This window comes from Haliotis asinina, unplaced genomic scaffold, assembly GCF_037392515.1.
Source record: "Haliotis asinina isolate JCU_RB_2024 unplaced genomic scaffold, JCU_Hal_asi_v2 scaffold_20, whole genome shotgun sequence".
Classification (NCBI taxonomy): Eukaryota; Metazoa; Mollusca; class Gastropoda; order Lepetellida; family Haliotidae; genus Haliotis; species Haliotis asinina.
Genome location: NW_027133892.1, coordinates 289,492 through 309,842, shown reverse-complemented (window position 1 = coordinate 309,842; position 20,351 = coordinate 289,492). Strand labels below are relative to the sequence as shown.

Genomic DNA, 20,351 nt, shown 5'->3' with positions numbered 1-20,351 from the left:
TTTAAATACAATAATTGTTCCATTGTTTCTATGCTGCAAGTATTGTTCCATTATTTTCCGCACTGGGATTATTGTTCCATTGTTTAATAATTGAAGTATTGTTACAGTGTATCAGTACTAGCCGCGTTAGTCCAGGTTAACAATAACACTGCAAGTTAATAACCTTAGAGTCGGAAGTTTATCTTTGAAATATATCACATAGGAGCCAAAAGTCTAAACCACACATTCTTCGTAAGAATCACCGTTTCTGTGAGGTGCTGTTGCTTCCACGTGCAACCTGACGTAACCGAACCGATGCATTTGTCTGTGCCTTTCTTAATAGTCATTACATGACCCATTCAGATACACCCGATATATCATCAGCAGGTCTAACGTACACGTTTATTGATTTACCAGTACAAAGTGCACGGAGCGGCACGAAAAACGGTCATTTATTTGGTATTAGTGGAGATTTCCGTAGCCTACTCACAGTATCTGACCCACTTTGTTGTCACTTCCACCTGGCCCTTCTGTAACGTGACGCCACTAAATGAAGCAAGTTTACACACACACACACACACACACACACACACACACACACACACACACACACACACACACACACACACACACACACACACACACACACACACACACACACACACACACACACACACACACACACACACACACACACACACACACACACACACACACACACACACACACACACACACACACACACACACACACACACTTTCTTTCTCCTTAGCGGCTGTGCGGTAGCCTAGTGATTAAAGCGTTCGCTCGTCAAGCCGAAGACCCAAGTTCGAGTACAGAGTGTGAAGTCCATTTCTGGCGACCCCCGCTGTGATATTCCTGAAATATTGCTGAAAGCTGCGCCAAGCCAAACTTATCTCTGCGGGTTTTCCGGCAAATCGGCAAACCTTCCGATTTAACTGACTTACCCCGGATGTGTGTCGATTGAAGTTATTTTAAGTATGTCGATCTGGCGACAACTTTAAACCCAAAAAGAAGGAACTCTCCAATGACATCGCTGCCTCTCTTCCATAATGGCTGCATCAGTTGTTGCATTTGAATTTGCCGTATTGCGATCATCATCATCATCATCATCATCATCATCATCATCATCATCATCATCGTGCACCTCATGACTAACATCTCCATCTTCAAACAATATATACATTGTTGAAAGTGGCATAAACTCCAGTAAACGTTTAGTCTCCGACATTATAATATTTTGCAAGACGTCATATTTTTTTTGAAATGTATCCCCATTGAGAGACTGAGGATAGTGAGACTGAGGAAAATCTAGACTTGCTTCATTTCGATTTTTTGTTTTACAATGTAAGCCGGAAGAAGGACATTCTGTAGTTGAGCGACTGCATGTTAACTGCTTTGGGCGAGCGTCAACTGAGCGAGCGAGAGGTCACGTGCAACATATGTCATATTTGGGATTTCACTTTCTTAGTGAGGTCACGTGACGGAGATAGCATAACGCCATCATTCAACATAGTGAAGTTGTTATTCTGTATCCGGCTTTCGCTGTGTCGACACTGAAGTACATTTGTATCTCGGACAGTTAGGGGGCATGGTGGTCACCTGAGGTATAACATCACTCCGGAATAACTGTGAGTACTTTGCACAACCCGCGCTTGGCCTTGACAGATTAATTAATCTGGTGTGGGTGCGTGTAACCCCCTGAATATACAACTTGTTACATCATGTACTATCATTTAAGGATAGGCTAAAGGGATGTTTCTTTCCGGAGAGATTGTTTACTATGGTGGTTTTGACGGGTCATGGTGAATTGTTAACAGTGTAAACAACTGAATGGATTGACGCTTTCCGCCTCTTTTGGCACTATGTCACTATGTCACGTGGTAGGAGGCCAGAAATGGACATCACACTAAAGGTGTGCAAACAAAGAACGCTCTCCACGTATTGCGTCGGGTGACAGCGTAAACGTACCTTGACCAGTGGTCAGGAAATCTTTGTACCATTTACACCTGTCGCCTGTAATTGAAAAACACAAGATGAGACAGAAGGGTTAGAAGCCTTGGTCGTTGTTCCGTACCACGCGTGGTTAAATTGGACATAAACTGGGCTCGTTATGAATGTTTTACGGCAGACAGTGGAATTCCATTGCTTTGGTCATGGCCCGGAACCATGCCGTTTTGACAACGCTGTTTGTCATGCAAACGTTCTGAATCTCTGGGGTTGTTTTTCGAGTTAAATGCAGTTTTGGGTCTTTATTATCGAGGTATATGAGCGCTGATCTGATTTTTCGAAAGTGAGTGAACAGGCATACGGTAACAGATGTCAGGTCCTGTTTTTCATGCCGACCCAGAAACATTCTATACAGACCATGGAAATCAATAATATACACAAAGAACGTGATTAAGCACACATTTAACTTGAGCAATGGTTTCCAACACGTTCACAAATCTTGTTGTGGTATCCAGATGGAGAACCACGAGGTTTTTCTGACCCGTATGATGCTTTGACTCAAAACGACAACATGACAGGATTTTATGTTGACAGTTGTTAATTTTTTTTAAAAATCCAAACAAAATAATCACTTTCATACAAAAACATGTCTGGCCCTGGAATATTTTATGTTTTATCTGTGAATGTTAAATATGCATTATCATGTGCTTCTCTTACACGATTCAAGATCAATAGGGTTAAAATCGGGGCCCATTCAATAATGAGAATCTAAGTTCTTGTGTATATTTCTAGATTACTAAGAACACAACATCACATGTAGTAACCAGTCGGGAATATTACGCGCTATAACCAACAGGTTTTCGAACCACCTCCATTGTCAAGCTGTAGCGTTCCTAAATCGTCAGGTACACCAGCTGTGCAATCTGAATTTAGTTGTCTAGCTGATTTGCCATAATCGTGTGTCCGATGTTAGTTTGCATATCAATTGTATGCATGTCAAGTTCATTTATCATTTATACGACATCATGTTGAAGCCTGTGGTCGTTTAAAACGCCAACTGTGCAATTTAGAACTGTCATTACCACCTTCCTCGTTTGTGAGTGAGTTTAGTTTTACGCCGCACCCAGCAATATTCCAGCTGTATGGTGGCGGTCTGTATATAATCGTGTTGGACAAGCCAATCCATTGATCAACAGCATGAACACCGTTCTGCTCAATTAGGAACCGATAACATGTGTCAACCAAGACAGCAAGTTGTCCACCCGATCCCGTTAGTCGCCTCTTACGACCATCATAGTGTCAAGTGTGGGTAGCTGAAGACCTATTCTACCCCGGATCTTCACGGGTCTCCTCGTTTGTTTTGTATCAAATGACATCATTCGTTCAAAACGCGTAAGGGTGATTGGTGAACATGAACCAACATAGTTGTAGTATTTTGTTCAGTTTGTTCAAACACTTCATTCTAAGTCTAGCTGACGGTGCACATGAAATATCCCAACGGGGTCGGATATGGGATGACCTTTAAACGTTATCACGGAAAGGGCGAATATCCACGTTGCCATGACAACGTCAAAATGGCTTCCATACATTTTAGACGACGGGTGATTGAAGGTTTCGCTGGTCTCGCCGAAGACTCGGGTTCGATTCCCCACATGGGTACAACGTGTGAGTCCGTTTCTTGTGACACTCTGCCATGATATCGCTGGAACATTGCTGAAAGCGGCATAATACCAGACTCGCTCACTGTCGCGTTTACATTGGCATGAAAAGGACCGCTCTTTTGGATAACGAAATGAGGTCGCTCTAACATAAAATGATTTAATATTAAGTGATTGTTGCATGGCTGTTATTCTTGTGTCAGTGATATCAGCACGATACTACTATATCAGCCTGTGGGCCTGACCAGCTGGCGAAAAGAAAACTGTCATTTTGAAATCCGGTGTTTGCATGTATTCATTCCTTTCTAGTTTAGTAGCTTTACAATACGGCTGTTATGGATTTTCGGCCCTTGGGTTGATGCTGCTGATATGCATTTTCGGCGCTGGTGGTCAGTTTGGACATGTGCCTACAGCCAGCATGTACAACATGGTCCATATTATTGATAGGTATAAGATAAATATCCGGGTGCGTGACCCTTCCAAGAAATCCCTAACAAGGGGCGTAGCTTCTTTGCGATGTCCTTAACAAGGTGCATGGCCACTCCTGGCTGTCCTTAACAAGGTGCATGGCCACTCCTGGCTGTCCTTAACAAGGTGCATGGCCCCTCTTGGCTGTCCTTAACAAGGTGCATGGCCACTCTTGGCTGTCATTGAAAAGGTGCATGGCCACTCTTGGCTGTCATTGAAAAGGTGCATGGCCACTCTTGGCTGTCCTTAACAAGGTGCATGGCCACTCCTGGCTGTCCTTAACAAGGTGCATGGCCACTCTTGGCTGTCCTTAACAAGGTGCATGGCCACTCCTGGCTGTCCTTAACAAGGTGCATGGCCGCTCTTGGCTGTCCTTAACAAGGTGCATGGCCACTCCTGGCTGTCCTTAACAAGGTGCATGGCCGCTCTTGGCTGTCCTTAACAAGGTGCATGGCCACTCTTGGCTGTCCTTAACAAGGTGCATGGCCACTCCTGGCTGTCCTTAACAAGGTGCATGGCCACTCTTGGCTGTCCTTCACAAGGTGCATGGCCACTCTTGGCTGTCATTGAAAAGGTGCATGGCCACTCTTGGCTGTCCTTAACAAGGTGCATGGCCACTCTTGGCTGTCCTTCACAAGGTGCATGGCCACTCTTGGCTGTCATTGAAAAGGTGCATGGCCACTCTTGGCTGTCCTTAACAAGGTGCATGGCCACTCCTGGCTGTCCTTAACAAGGTGCATGGCCGCTCTTGGCTGTCCTTAACAAGGTGCATGGCCACTCCTGGCTGTCCTTAACAAGGTGCATGGCCGCTCTTGGCTGTCCTTAACAAGGTGCATGGCCACTCTTGGCTGTCCTTAACAAGGTGCATGGCCACTCCTGGCTGTCCTTAACAAGGTGCATGGCCACTCTTGGCTGTCCTTCACAAGGTGCATGGCCACTCTTGGCTGTCATTGAAAAGGTGCATGGCCACTCTTGGCTGTCCTTAACAAGGTGCATGGCCACTCTTGGCTGTCCTTCACAAGGTGCATGGCCACTCTTGGCTGTCATTGAAAAGGTGCATGGCCACTCTTGGCTGTCCTTAACAAGGTGCATGGCCACTCCTGGCTGTCCTTAACAAGGTGCATGGCCACTCCTGGCTGTCCTTAACAAGGTGCATGGCCACTCTTGGCTGTCATTGAAAAGGTGCATGGCCACTGTTGGCTGTCCTTAACAAGGTGCATGGCCACTCTTGGCTGTCCTTAACAAGGTGCATGGCCACTCTTGGCTGTCCTTAACAAGGTGCATGGCCACTCCTGGCTGTCATTGAAAAGGTGCATGGCCACTCTTGGCTGTCCTTCACAAGGTGCATGGCCACTCTTGGCTGTCCTTAACAAGGTGCAAGGCCACTCCTGGCTGTCCTTAACAAGGTGCATGGCCACTCTTGGCTGTCATTGAAAAGGTGCATGGCCGCTCTTGGCTGTCCTTAACAAGGTGCATGGCCACTCTTGGCTGTCATTGAAAAGGTGCAAGACCGCTCTTTGTTTTTCCCGAACAAGATGCGAGATCGCTCTTGGTTGTCCTTTACAAGGCGCGAAACCGCCTTTGGTTGTCCTTAACAAGGTGCAAGACCGCTCTTGGTTGCTATATAATGTGAAAAAACATTAGATGATGCTGGAAAGCAAAACTGAGTGTCAAGTCTCAGAAATTTGTTATTTTACACAGGTTTTACGCACGTTTGGTTTTCCCAAAATGTTGGTGATTCTATCATGTTTACAACTATTTCCAAACAACGGCAGAGTTATATATTATCTCTGCACTATCTATGTAATCACAGTAGTATAAAGTCCTTGTTACAGGAAAACTATATCATGTTTCTCTCGGATAGGTCTTTGTTTAGAGTCTTATGTACTTGAAGAATATCTCGTCATGATTTCAATGTTAACTTACGTAAAAACGTAAATGAACAAGTACATAAACCACTCTGTTCGCAATGTGATCTCAGTGTTATGGAGGACGAGGTCCACGTCCTGTTTAAATTGTGAAAAGTATCACGACCTGAGATTAAAATATAGAATTGCTATCAGGAGATTTCATGGAACCACACATCGAGCAAGCTCAAACGTTCAACGATCACATATGGATCTATTAGGTTATTTTCTGAGACTTTTCAACTGATCATTGTCAATATCCAGATTGGAGTGTAAGGCGTGGATTGTATTATGTGTGCCATCCTCTGTGTTAGGTAACACCAACGTGCTGATTATATATAGTTATATATTTATATTACTTTGCTCTCCGGTGATACAGACTTGGCCCTATAATGCTGTAACCCAATCATTAGACAAGACTTTACAAATTCTTCACCTCAAAACGAGAAGTGTGAGGCACAAGCTAGCTTACTTCAATGAATGCTTATCTGAAAGCCAAATTATTTGTGGCACTGAGACGCTCTTATTTAACTGTATCAGCAGCACAAATGTAACGTAGAATGGTTCCTGAACTGTATCAGCAGCACAAATGTAACGTGGAATGGTTACTGAACTGTATCAGCAGCACAAATGTAACACGGAATGGTTACTGAACTGTATCAGTAGCACAAATGTAACGTGGAATGATTCCTTAACTGTATCAGCAGCACAAATGTAACGTGGAATGGTTACTGAACTGCATCAGCAGCACAAATGTAACGTGGAATGGTTACTGAACTGTATCAGTAGCACAAATGTAACGTGGAATGGTTACGTAACTGTATCAGTAGCTCAAATGTAACGTGGAATGGTTACTGAACTGTATCAGTCGCACAAATGTAACATGGAAAGGTTACTGAACTGTATCAGCAGCACAAATGTAACATGGAAAGGTTACTGAACTGTATCAGTAGCACAAATGTAACGTGGAATGGTTACTGAACTGTATCAGCAGCACAAATGTAACACGGAATGGTTACTGAACTGTATCAGTAGCACAAATGTAACGTGGAATGATTCCTTAACTGTATCAGCAGCACAAATGTAACGTGGAATGGTTACTGAACTGTATCAGCAGCACAAATGTAACGTGGAATGGTTACTGAACTGTATCAGTAGCACAAATGTAACGTAGAATGGTTACTGAACTGCATCAGCAGCACAAATGTAACATGGAAAGGTTACTGAACTGTATCAGTAGCACAAATGTAACACGGAATGGTTACTGAACTGTATCAGTAGCACAAATGTAACGTACAATGGTTACTGAACTGTATCAGCAGCACAAATGTAACATGGAAAGGTTACTGAACTGTATCAGTAGCACAAATGTAACGTGGAATTGTTCCTGAACTGTATCAGCAGCACAAATGTAACGTGGAATGGTTACTGAACTGTATCAGTAGCACAAATGTAACGTGGAATGATTCCTTAACTGTATCAGTAGCACAAATGTAACACGGAATGGTTACTGAACTGTATCAGCAGCACAAATGTAACGTGGAATGGTTACTGAACTGTATCAGTAGCACAAATGTAACGTAGAATGGTTACTGAACTGCATCAGCAGCACAAATGTAGCATGGAAAGGTTACTGAACTGTATCAGTAGCACAAATGTAACGTGGAATGGTTACTTAACTGTATCAGTAGCACAAATGTAACGTGGAATGGTTACTGAACTGTATCAGTAGCACAAACGTAACATTGAATGATTACTGAACTGTATCAGCAGCACAAATGTAACATGGAATGGTTACTTAACTGTATCAGCAGCACAAATGTAACGTGGAATGGTTACTGAACTGTATCAGCAGCACAAATGTAACGTGGAATGGTTACTGAACTGTATCAGTAGCACAAATGTAACGTGGAATGGTTACGTAACTGTATCAGTAGCTCAAATGTAACGTGGAATGGTTACTGAACTGTATCAGTCGCACAAATGTAACATGGAAAGGTTACTGAACTGTATCAGCAGCACAAATGTAACATGGAATAGTTTTCACAAAGTTTTTACGTAAAGATAGAAATGCTTTCGGTGGAGGTGTCATGATCCATGTGAAAAATGTTTTGAGTTTTAAAGGACGCTTTGATTTGGAAAACACTATGGATAAAGCAATCTGGTGAGAAATATATTTAGGTCAGAAATCGATCATGCTTTGTGCAGCTTACAGACCCCCGGCATAAACGCGACTTTTTGGGAGCGACTAGAAGGGTCAATAGAAAATTCATTAGACCTTACATTTAAAAAATGCTTATCGGTGATCTGAATGAAGACCCCTTGTCAGGTAAAATTTCACATTTAAGAGAAATTATTAACAGAAAGGCATTTCATAATGTTAGTAAGGACCCTACACGTGTTAGTAGAATAAGCCGAACTTTATTACGTCCCGTATTAATTAGTAACGATGTTGACGTGTTTGACAGTGGCGTGATCGATTTCAGTAGTGACATAACTACATAAGTGATCACAGGAGCACATTTGTCGCCATTAACACAGCTATTTCTCTGTCTGTATGTTATAGCAGAAATGCATCGTGTAATGGCGACCATGAGTTACTGACTAAATATATAACCAATACTGGTTGGAATCATGTGATAGCAAACACTACTGGTATTGATGAGACAATATATGTATTCTATAATCACCTAGGAAGGTATATTAAGGAATGTATTCCATCTAGAAATGTAATGATTAGACCCAGTGACAAACCTTGGTACAATTCGGAAATACGACGTGAATCAAGAAAACGTTAAGTTAAGAAAAAAGGCAAAATTAACTAACAGATATGAGGATAAATTGGCATACCGTAAACAACGAAATGAAGTTCATAACATGAAGTGTTATGCAAAGGAACATTATTTTTCGTACCTTGATGAGTTTATATCTGAGATGAGCAGAGACAGAAAACCTTCATTTTGGAAAGTTCTGTGAGGGCTAATCAAAGAATCAGGATCTATCAACTCTATTCCGCCATTACGACCTAAAGTACAGGTATATACAAAACAACGTATAACAATATATATAACAATATATAACAATATTTGCTCAGCTCTAGATAGACGTGAAGACTATTGTATGGTGTTTTATGGTGTTTCTAAGGCCTTTGGCAGACTGCAAGTACGACAAATGCATAAAATCGACATTCATAGAATATTTATACAGATGTTGTTCAGGCATGGGATATATATATATATATACCATTCCGTGATCAATGATGCATAGTTTTACACAACGAGGTAGGTACGGGGTAACAGACCATATCAGCTGTTACCTGTGCAGCATGGAGGATATACTAAATCACTCTTTTTACGAAGGTTTGAGGCATGGAAACTGTAGCAGGCCAAGTTTCTAATACCCGATTCATGTTGGGAGGACATGACTATTTTGGACTTTGCCATAGTTGGGAATTCAGAATATTTAAGGGGTATGATGTATCTTTGGCGGAGGTCATCGTAAGTTGCACAAGTCAGCAGGAAGTAATATTCACTGTCGACGTATCCAGTCTTACAGACATTACTTAGTCTTTCATGCCTTGCGATATCAGAATATCTGCCAGTTTCAATGGCTAGTTTATGTGACCTGCAGCAGAACTGTGCAAGAGCAGTTCTGAATTTATTTATGGTTGTAACAGAGAGGTAAAATTCAGTTTGGGGTTTGGAAAACTGTCTTAAACAGAGAATATACTTGTAGTATTTATGGCTGTTGGCGATACTGCCGTGCCACCCTCCTTCCTGGGCGCATTTAACCTGTGGGGAAATTCAGTAATAAAGGAAGGAACAAAATCTACATGCTGTCATTCCCAAAGGTATATGTTAATGAAATTGCCGATGAACTAGATTGTGCTGCACGCTTGTGCACAGATGATACATCAATGGGATTTTCATCCATAAATCACAGGCCCAGATACACTTAATAAGAACTTACTGTGGTGCTGGGGAAATCGTAGGCTTGTGACATACAATCCCCACAAAACAGAGGCTGTACTTTTCAGTCTTAAGAATAAAAATACAATTCTACAATTCTACAATTCGAACCCGCACCCTCAGAGTCAAGCACGTAAACGCCAGCACACAAAGTCAGCCGCCTAGCCCACTCAGCCACCGCGACTTCCATATTAGGGATTTCACTAAATTACACAGGTTGGAAATATTTCATAAACATCTTGGAGTAACATTTCCTCCTGATTGTAAATGGAATACCCATATTGATGACATCGTAAGAAGAACGTCCTTGATGGTTTCAACAATGAGAAAGTTCATGTTGAACAGAGACAGCCAAGATAAGATCTGTATTGTATTCATAAGACCAAATCATGAATATGCCTGTGAATTGTGGGATGGTTGTTTGATAGATTTAACCGATAAAATTGAAAAAGTTCAGTTTGAGGCCGCCAGGATGGTTACTGGTTTACCAAAACATGCTTCCAGAGATACTGTAATTAATGAAACAGGTTAGCAGTAGTTAAAAGAGAGAAGAAGATATCTTAAACTTTATTCTGTAATATCTACAACAAAACTGCTCCATCCTACCTTTGTGATCTCATACCCCACACTGTGAATCCAGGACAAAATATAGAAACATATGTGATATTTCCCTGTCCTATTCCTGCACAAGTCTCTACACCCAATCGTTCTTCCCTTCATCTTCACAACTGTGGAATTATCTCCCCTTATATGTTAGAGAATCAGATTCCCTTAAAAGTTTGACATCGCCTGTAAGCTCGCGTAAGCCAGAAGCAACAGAATATTTCTCGTGTGGTAATAGAAAACTCAATGTAATTCATACCCAGCTAAGATATTCAAATAGTAGATTAAATGGTGATCTGTGTAGGATCGATCTCATTGAGAACACAGAATGTACTTGGAAGTTTACCTGTGAAAATTCTCATTATTTCATGGAATGTTCTTTGTATTGTAATATCAGACGGGAAATGTTTCAAAATGTTGGCAAAATTTGTAGCATTAGAGCACAAATAAACCTAGAGGTACTGGCAGTGCAGATCTTATGTACAATGACAATAAACAGATTTTTAAAGAAGTTCAAAGATATATATCAAACTCCAAACGGTTAATCAACTTTGATATGTTTATGATCTAAATAATTCGTGTATTCAACGTATTACTTTCATTTGAATGTATTATTGTATATACCTTTCTATCCCTGTACATACACTTTGCTTTTCTTTTGCATGTAAGCACTGTAAATAGGAGCGGGTGTCTCAAAGTTGGAATAGCTTGTAACCAATCCATTTTCTTGAAAAGATATGTTTAAATCAAAATTAAAATATCCCCCAGGCCTATCCAATGTTAATCACTACTCAGTGAATCTCTTGTGTAATATAGCAAATAATGTGGACAATTTACGAGCATCGTTCTTAAAACTGTGTTTCAACTGAGATGTAAATGGAAACAGACATATTGCTGTATTGTTCAGCACACGTGACATGATTCTATGACGTATTGATACAAACTGTTTTAAATCCAATTTCCAGTCTTGTCACTGTTACCGATGTTATTGCTGTTAGGACATGTTACAACCGCTCACCTGTTGTTATCTCGTGATACTGTTGCTAGGATACCTCATCACTTGTATCTTTATTAATGATATACCTGTTTCACAGTTACTACCTTGACAGCTGTCACAGTGTTATGTTTTCAGTCAACTGTACAATTAATGTCGATTTAATGAGCGTTTGGATCAGTGCACCACCAATGGTACAATTATGTATGCAGATGTGAGTGAGTGAATTATTGAGCTGCATTACACAGCGGGTGATATGTATAATATTTTTCTTGTGAGATTCGAATTAGAAAAATATTTCTTTCTCCTAGCGTAGGAAGATACAACAAAAGGAGAGAGGGAGAGAGAAAGAGAGAGAGAGAGTGTGTGTGTGTGTTGGGGGAATGGGGAAAGGGGGTTAGGATGGGGGTTAGGGAGGGGCGTTTAAAGGGTGGTGCACCGTATCCAGTGTGATTGTGGAGGTAACATTGGGGGGGGGGGGGGGAGTGGGTTATGTGGTGATAGCGTTCCTGTGAGGGTGCTCCTCGGGCTCGCTGAGTTGGTTGACACTTTCCTCCGTATCCTAATTACGTACAAGGATGCTCATGGTGTTGACCACTGGATTGTCTGGTTCAGACCAGTGTGTGCAATGCTTTAATTTGGCCGTTGTCCACCAACGTCGATAAAAACCGATATAATTAAAATAGACTACAGTAGCTATTGTGACAATTGCACACTGTTTCTACAAAATCAGTTAGCGAAACCTATGACAGCTAGGGAGAATTTGTCATTCCTATGCGCAAAGGTCTGAAATACCAGGAAATGAACCTGTATGTTATTGTAACATGATGGGTCGTACAGGAAGGATTCCAGCTGATATAAAGACGGATAATTACTGAAGGCCACAAGGGCCTGCAGATATTTGAAACTGTCGGCCCCTTACGATAACAACTGGCGCTGGGCCTCCGGGCCGGCGATTATTTCGAGCGCTGGTTCAGACTTGATTATATACCCCCAGTCCGACCCCAACAATTGTCTGCTTCACCCGTCCAGGTTTTGCTTTTGAGACGACCGCTCCTACCTCTTTCTCTCTATAGTGATAGTGAGATTATATGGTAGCTACATCCTTAATAGTTTCAAGTATGAAAGTTGTTATATTTTGCGATAGCTTTTGTCTTGCAAGAATAAGGATGTCTTAGGTGTTAATGCGTCGAACATCTTCCAAAACTCCATTATGTAACTCTAATGGTTGAAGAGCTCGATTCACCACATGGGTACAACGTGTGTGAAGCCCACTTCAGGTGTCCCCCGCCGTGGCATTGCTGGAATATTGCTACAAGCGGCGTTAAACGTAAGTCACTCACTCACTCACTCACTCACTAAAACAGCACGATTTTCCAGTCGTAAACACAAGAACCGGGCATCCAGCCACAATACCGTTACCCGAGTCACATGGCATTACGTCACACAGATAGCACTACACCTTCCCATCTAAGTGAATTCTCTGAAAAAAAGAGTCAACATTAATCACTTTAACAAAACAAACAAACAAAAACAACATAGTGTCAAATACTGTTCAGTGCTATGTGCACCTCAGGTCCCGCCCATTCTATCATTAGCCAGTTAAGGTAACAGTTAGAAAGGGTTCCCTGCTATATCACAAGTCTGTGTCCCGCTTGACCTGATCAAGTGAGTACCAATGCATTGCATGACCGTGTCACAACTGGTATGGTCTATTATTGTGAGGGGTGCACCAAAATGTCTGAACGACCGCGACAAGGTCGACGTTTGACACTTCAGTGTCGAGAAATCGTCAGCAATGTCCTAACTTTGTTTGAAAACGTAGCCACAGACCGTTTTATGTTCCAACACGAGCTTGTAGGCAACGAGAAGCAACCTCTGCTCCCCTATTTAATGCTTACTGGACATTCCGTTTGTGCCTTGTGGCCTCGCGGGTCATGCATATGTGTAGCTCAGGTCGAGCTGAACAAGCTGTATTATCACTCAATCGGTAAAATGCGTTTAACAACAATACGTAATTGTTCGAACAATGCAACTAGAACTAGTCCTGAACTGAAGCCATGGAAACACTTGTGCTTTGTTTGTAAGCTGTAACAACGACTGCCCTTTGATCCTGTCGTATCCTTCACAAATAAATCATGACCAAAAGGCGCGGATTACCGGAAGTCCTATGAATACAAGTTTCGGTGTTCCTAGTTCATCTCAGCTGTAGCCTGTTTACAACAGAACACAGATAATGCGCATCTTGTAGTCGTTGATTTTGTTAGCATCTTTCAGAGTAAGCGCAGTAGTTGGAACAGGGAAACAAATACAGGTGAAACTAGAAATGGGTTTCACACATTTTACCCATGTGTGAAAATTGAGCACGGGTCTTCGACTTTCAGTTTCATTACCCCTAGTTCTATGTGCAGAGTAAATGTGTGTTTCTAAACTAATACCTGATCCTGGGCTGTATTGAGCCGGCAGCCTGCAAACGGACAATCTGGTCACACGATTGCTCATGCACAACATGACGCAGGTACTTTCAGTCGATAATTCACTCTTACCGTCAAATTCAGGTATAGATCAATTTCGGCATTACATATGGAAGTGATTGTTGATGTCCGTATCGCACATATGTCTCGGTAGCCACGGTAGTATGGACTTACAGATGCCCATGGCACGGTGCAAACACTATTGAAAACTCTTCAGTTCTCCTTATTTACTCCGGACGAGATTTTACATATCGCACGTGCCCTGACAACGCACTACGCCACAAGCATTGATGGCCCAGATCATGTATAACATATCTTTCTCCGCCTGCTCCGAAATAAATTCCTTAGTGTTTATGTTGTTTAATCCTAGACGTTGGGGATTGCACCACAGGCACCGTGCTCTCATATTGTAAAACCTTGCTAATACGGACATTATTCATCAAGACCACGTATGTCAACAGCACTGCGATGACATGTTTGCCGAAGCTGCCTGGGTCGGTGCACGAGTGTCGGTGTCAGGTAAGGAACACCAGAGTTAAGCGTTATCACGTCACAGTCGTGGGTCCCGTGAAACTGGCGCGGTGCAACCTTTCTCGTTGGAGGAAGCGAGGTCGCGAGCGTTGGTCTTCTTAGATACGGCTTCGACATGCCGAGTGCCGTTTAGTTCAATCAAAGACCATATGTGTTGTAGGGTTAGATGACTGTGGACTATTTGCCGGGATAAGAATGGGTTTTCCACAACTGCCGGATTAGGGCGGGATGTGGTATCAAACAAGCAATACGACCTGTGAATGGAGCCATAAAACTCGTAACATTATACACACTCTTGTCGACGGCAGGGGAGTTGTCAGCAAACGGACAGGCAAGCCTGTAACCAGAGGCCGTATAATAGATGGTCTCTGCTGTAACCATGGTAACGAGCTCAGCGTAGAACTACCCACAAGAACGCCCATGTAGATTATTTTTGCGGATGCTCCTTTTGAAATGACTTATGACCACAAGATTGTTGTTTTTTGCGTTGGCGGAGCAAGTGGGGTTAAGGAGGTTCGAACTCCCTGACCCCTGACCACCGTCGCCTGTAGTAATATTCCAGCAATATCACGGCGGCGGACACGAGAAAAGCGCTTCACACGAGGGGAATCCATCCCGGGCCTTCAGCATGACGAGCCAACGCTTAACGCTGTAACCAGTAGGCTACCATATTTCTAAGAACAATTGAAATTTAATTTCGTAGATTGTTTTAGGCTGTTTGGGTTTTTTTGTTGTTTTTTTTTGTTTGTTTGTTTGGTTTGGTTGGGTTTTGTAGTTAAGGCAGCTCCTTGGTGTCCGTTAAGAAAACCCTCAGAGCTAAATATACTAAGGGGGCTGTCAGGCCTCGTTTTCGGGAATCAGGTATTGGGAGCGAACCGTGAAATAAGAAAAGAGAGAGCAGTGAGTTCCTTGGGTTTATTCAAGCAGAGACTATCTATTATATGGTCTGTGATTCAAGCAAGTGAGCCTGAGGTGGAAAAAAACAGGATATAACCCACACTACTACCCATTGTCATTATCAAGTTTCTCCGATGTTGGAGCTTTCCATCTGCGTTATCTACCCTGTGCTGACAAGGCTTACTATACGAGGTAGGTGGTAAGGAGATGATTACCTAACAGGACTTGATGTTCTTTATGGTATAGCCATGGTCAGCTCGTGACCGCTGCTAAGCCAAACATCTGTCAGAGGTTGGCAATGGCGTTTACTACTGGACAAAGAGGATGGTATGAAGGTAATCTTACTCAGCAAAAGTTGACATTTTATTAGTTGGTGGTAAACATGCACCTGCCGAGATGGAACTACTTATCTGCCCTTGACCAAGGGATGTACCTGAGAATAAAGACCGGTGCTGACACAGCTCACTAAGTTAATCTGGGATTAAGTAGTTTAAGGTTGCCGTGGACACGTTTGCTAATTAATTGCCGCTGTGCTTGGCAATTTGTCATAAACAAGATACACTACTCACATCGACTTGCACGTACTCGGACTTCCTTAGTAAAGAATAATTTGTGACAAAAATAAAAATGTAAGCAGAAATATATGTGCTGTAACGCTTTGACTAACGTTTCCATGAGGTTGTTGTATGGCCGTTGTGTTCGTCGATTGTGCCTAGATTCGGTGACATTGACTTTAAGCTCGTCTTAAAGAATGAGCTTAAAGTAAGTCATTACCATTGTTAGCTCTTCATGCCGAAGACAGGTTCGTCCACTCCCCATCCCATCCCCATTGTGTCAAGCCCCTTTCCGGCGCCAACGCTGTCGTGTTGCAGTGGTTTTGCTGGAATATTGCAAAGAGCGGCGTAAAACTAAACTCACTCACTAACCAACTCTACGGCATCAGGATGTGAAGTTGGATCCTTGTTCGTCATGTTCAGGATAAACATACTGAATATTTGGTCTTGTGAATTGAACGGAAGGTCGATGGTTCGAACCGTCTACACCCATATACCTCCTACGCAACTCTATCCATACCCTTATCCACCAGTTCAACACATACATGTACTTCTCTATTCACTAATCTTGTACGCAACACTTAACGCTATCGCAGCTCACTGGATATAGACCCATGAAGGTCCCGGTGTAGATAGACCTTCAGCAACCCATGCTTGCCATAAAAGGCGACTATGCTCGCCGTAAGAGGCGACTAACGCGATCGGGCTCGCTGACTTGGTTGACTCATGTCATCGGTTCCCAAGTCCGCAGATCCATGCTCATGTTGTTGATCACTGGATTGTCTGGTCCAGGCTCGATTATTTACAGACCGCCTCCATGTAGCTGGAATATTGCTGAGTGCGGCGTAAAACTAAACTCACTCACTGGATATAATTAAGTGAATTTCTTTGTCGCTATGTTTCAGATGGTGTGCCGAAGAAACAAGCGTCTATTGTTCTGTACATCCGCGGTCTTGTTTGTGCTTTTTATATGGAGCACGCTCACAAATGTCTTCCGAGTAAACGTCAAGCCCCCACGACGACTTGCCTCTGTTTCAAGGATGGTTTCTTCTATTTCAAGGTTCGAAAATAACAAGTCATCTCTTCTTGTATGGCCAAACGGTGAGAGCAACCACCCATATTTCCTGTCCCCGATTTTGCAGTTCCCAAATGACAATTTTCGCCAGAAGTCGCGGTATAATCTCACGGGTGTTGAAAACATTTTCACACAAAACAAGACAGAAGAGAAACTTATCATCATATACAACATGCCTTCATGGCATACGTTTGAAACAAGGTACAAGGATAGTCTGAACAACTGCCGATTGCAAAACTGTAGATTATCTGGTGACCATAAACTTCTCCCTCAAGCCGATGCAGTCGTCTTTTATGTCCTGTCGATTACTGATGATAAACCGCCACCAAAACCAGCCAATCAGATGTGGATATTTTTTGCACACGAGGCTCCATGGGACTTCAATCGATGGAATGATAGGTTTAATTGGACGATGACTTTCAGATATGACTCGGATATTGTCTGTCCGTATTTCGTGCTCCTGCCTAAACCTGCAGCGGATGTTCGAGATTTCCGGGCTATCACTGAGAGGAAAACTAAACCCGTCATGTGGTTGGTAAGTCACTGCAATGCCCGGTCGAAACGCGACGACTACGTGAAGAAACTTCAGCAGTACATCAGCGTTGATATCTATGGTGGATGTGGACCCCACAAGTGTGAAAACTCCGGACCAAACAGTTGTAATAATCTTCAACAAACGACATACAAGTTTTATCTGGCGTTTGAGAATTCACTATGTCGAGGATACCTGACGGAAAAGGTGTTTCGGAGTTACAGTTTGGATGTCATCCCCGTGGTGAGGGGTGGGGCGAGCTATGCAAACCTTCTTCCAAAGGGCACATACATCGACACAGCCGATTTTTCATCGCCAGAAAAACTTGCCGATCATTTGAAATATTTAGATTCAAATCATACGGCATATGCTGAAATACTGAGACGGAAATCACAGTATGGTATCACAGATCCGAAGTCAACCTTAGATTCATCGTTGTGTGATATTTGTGTGAAACTTCATGACTTGGAGAGATTCGGAAACACATACCATGATGTGAATAAATGGTGGAATACTGACAGCTGCTACAGTGCCACGGATTTCTGAAGTGAAGATGGACTGACCTGCTCACCATGGACGCCTTAACGTTCACCATGTATTCATTTGAGATCATTTGACAACTGAGATTTCACAGTTGAAGATTTTCCAAGACTACAAAGACTGGATCATCTGCAAACTGTGCACGTTATACTGAATCGTCTCATCATGCAACGATATGTATTGTTACGGAGACACGCTCAACTACAACGTGTGGTCAGCACGACCTGCGGATGTGTATTGTTACCAAGATTCGTTCAAATACAACATACGGACACATGTGGTCAGCTGACCATTGTAACTGATCCACTAGAAGATATAGATACGTGTGGTCAGCTAATTATGTCACTTTCACTTCAATATAGACACGTGTGGTCAGCTGACCATGTAACTGTTCCACTACACGATAGACACGTGTGGTCAGCTGACCATGTAACTGTTCCACTACAAGGTATAGACACGTGTGGTTAGCTGACCATGTAACTGTTCCACTACAAGGCATAGACACGTGTGATCAGCTGACCATGTAACTGTCCCACTACACGATAGACACGTGTGATCAGCTGACCATGTAACTGCCCCACTACAAGGTATAGACAAGTGCGGTCAGGTGACCATGTAACTGTGATGCTCTTCAAGTAACTGTAATGGAGAACATTGTTTTTACTCTCTTACAGGATTAGTTCACAGTGTGAAGTATGTGTTATGTATATTTGGCATTCTGCTCGTGTGTAGGATACCTACTGAAAGTCGGACCAGTAAGTGATTCTCATTCATCTTTCATTGAATCTCCTCTGTCACTTCGTTACGAATTTCGTTTGGTGACAGTTATAATGTACTCAGATCACGTATTTGTCAAATCGGTGCTGTTCCCAATAATCTCCGGGATTAAATAGTTTAACGGAAAGAGTGAAAACCATTGTGGGACTTAAGTAGTTTTATTTTGTACCGAGATCTCAGATTGGTGATGCGTTTGAGCCAGTCTGTCTGTCCTTTTGCCATTTTCCTTGTTGAACATGGTTCAATGTACTGAAAAGGTTTGTTGGTTCTGTGCAATGAGAGAAAAATATGTCTCCTGTGAACATGAAGCTAGACCCAGTGGTGCTGATGCACCTTTGAACACTTTAACAGTACTTCTTTATGTTAACAGTCGGCAATATTCAGGTTATATCACGACTGTTAGCAAACGAGTGGTTGATAGCATGACGAACCATCGTTTAAGCCACCATATACCATTACAACTAGTAGGGGATACTGGATTTACAAGAGAAAACTTTAACTCACTTGAAAAACCTCACTGAGAAAACACACTGCAAGACTCGATCAAGCCGACCCAGTAACTGTCAATGACATCGCTAACGAGATCGCGCACATGCTCACGGACGCTGCACGAAAAACTTTCGGACCACGAACACAAAGAGGATCCTAGAAGAAGGAACGAACATGTAAACTTCTGTCGGAGCAGAATGTTATAGAGCTCGTAAGAAATTTCATAAAACAAGACGTCGTCTACGAAAACACCACTCCATTTATAATAAACGTGTATTTAGGTGTATGAAATCTTTCATATACACGGACATATGTTACTTTTTCTCTTATAGCTTTGGCTAGTGGTATGCTCGCAAAATGGAATATCCCCTACTTTATATAATGGCATATTTTAAATGTCAGAATCGCACTGATTATAACCTTAGCACCATCGCTACCTTATCCATGTTTTTATCCGTTTCTTCAAACCAAGTCATGAGTAATACTTTCCGAAAGTGAACATATGCAAAGGTTTATTTTCTTACCTTTTAACATGGTATTAAAAAATGTTTTCCATGTTTTGCAGTTGAAGTTGTTTTTGTTGCATTCATGTAGGGCGAACCATAAACTGTATATGACAAAATATACTATACTACCCATCAAACGTTTAAGACTCACCAGTGTAAATGTACTTCAGTCAACTGCTCAAAACTAGATTTTGCGAAATGTTCCATTCTGTTTAAAGGTACTATACCAATGAACTGATATATTGTAAAAGAAATTTGTAAGGTTGAAAAGACTGTTGTCATGAGTTCAATACGTGATAAACTCTGTGAGATTTGGCTATCCTTAACAAAACTACACCAAAACCCTCTCTCACATGCATAATATTTGCAGGTTGTTTCAGCAATTTGACGCATGATCCTCGTGCAGTATATCTGCATAAGGTTCAAAC

At 42.2% G+C, this 20,351-nt stretch overlaps 1 protein-coding gene across 2 annotated transcripts; it reads left to right on the top strand.

Annotated features, from left to right (window-relative positions):
• The first annotated feature begins 1,541 nt into the window (after positions 1-1,541).
• Positions 1,542-19,968, top strand: LOC137269952 (alpha-(1,3)-fucosyltransferase C-like). Of its 2 annotated transcripts, none has more exons than XM_067803789.1 (2): positions 1,542-1,631; positions 16,910-19,968. In XM_067803789.1, the coding sequence occupies exon 2, from the start codon at positions 16,910-16,912 to the stop codon at positions 18,155-18,157; it is 1,248 nt and encodes a 415-aa protein (XP_067659890.1). In that variant the 5' UTR covers positions 1,542-1,631; the 3' UTR covers positions 18,158-19,968. The 2 variants fall into 2 exon arrangements, with proteins under 2 accessions (XP_067659890.1, XP_067659889.1); XM_067803788.1 differs by lacking the exon at positions 1,542-1,631 and adding an exon at positions 14,468-14,541.
• Positions 19,969-20,351: the final 383 nt, after the last annotated feature.

Excerpts from the sequence above, each read along its gene's own strand:
- LOC137269952 (XM_067803788.1), top strand. The coding sequence starts at position 14,491 with ATGACATGTTTGCCGAAGCTGCCTGGGTCGGTGCACGAGTGTCGGTGT. Across the intron at positions 14,542-16,909 it reads TGCACGAGTGTCGGTGTCAG|ATGGTGTGCCGAAGAAACAA; the intron begins GTAAGGAACACC and ends GCTATGTTTCAG.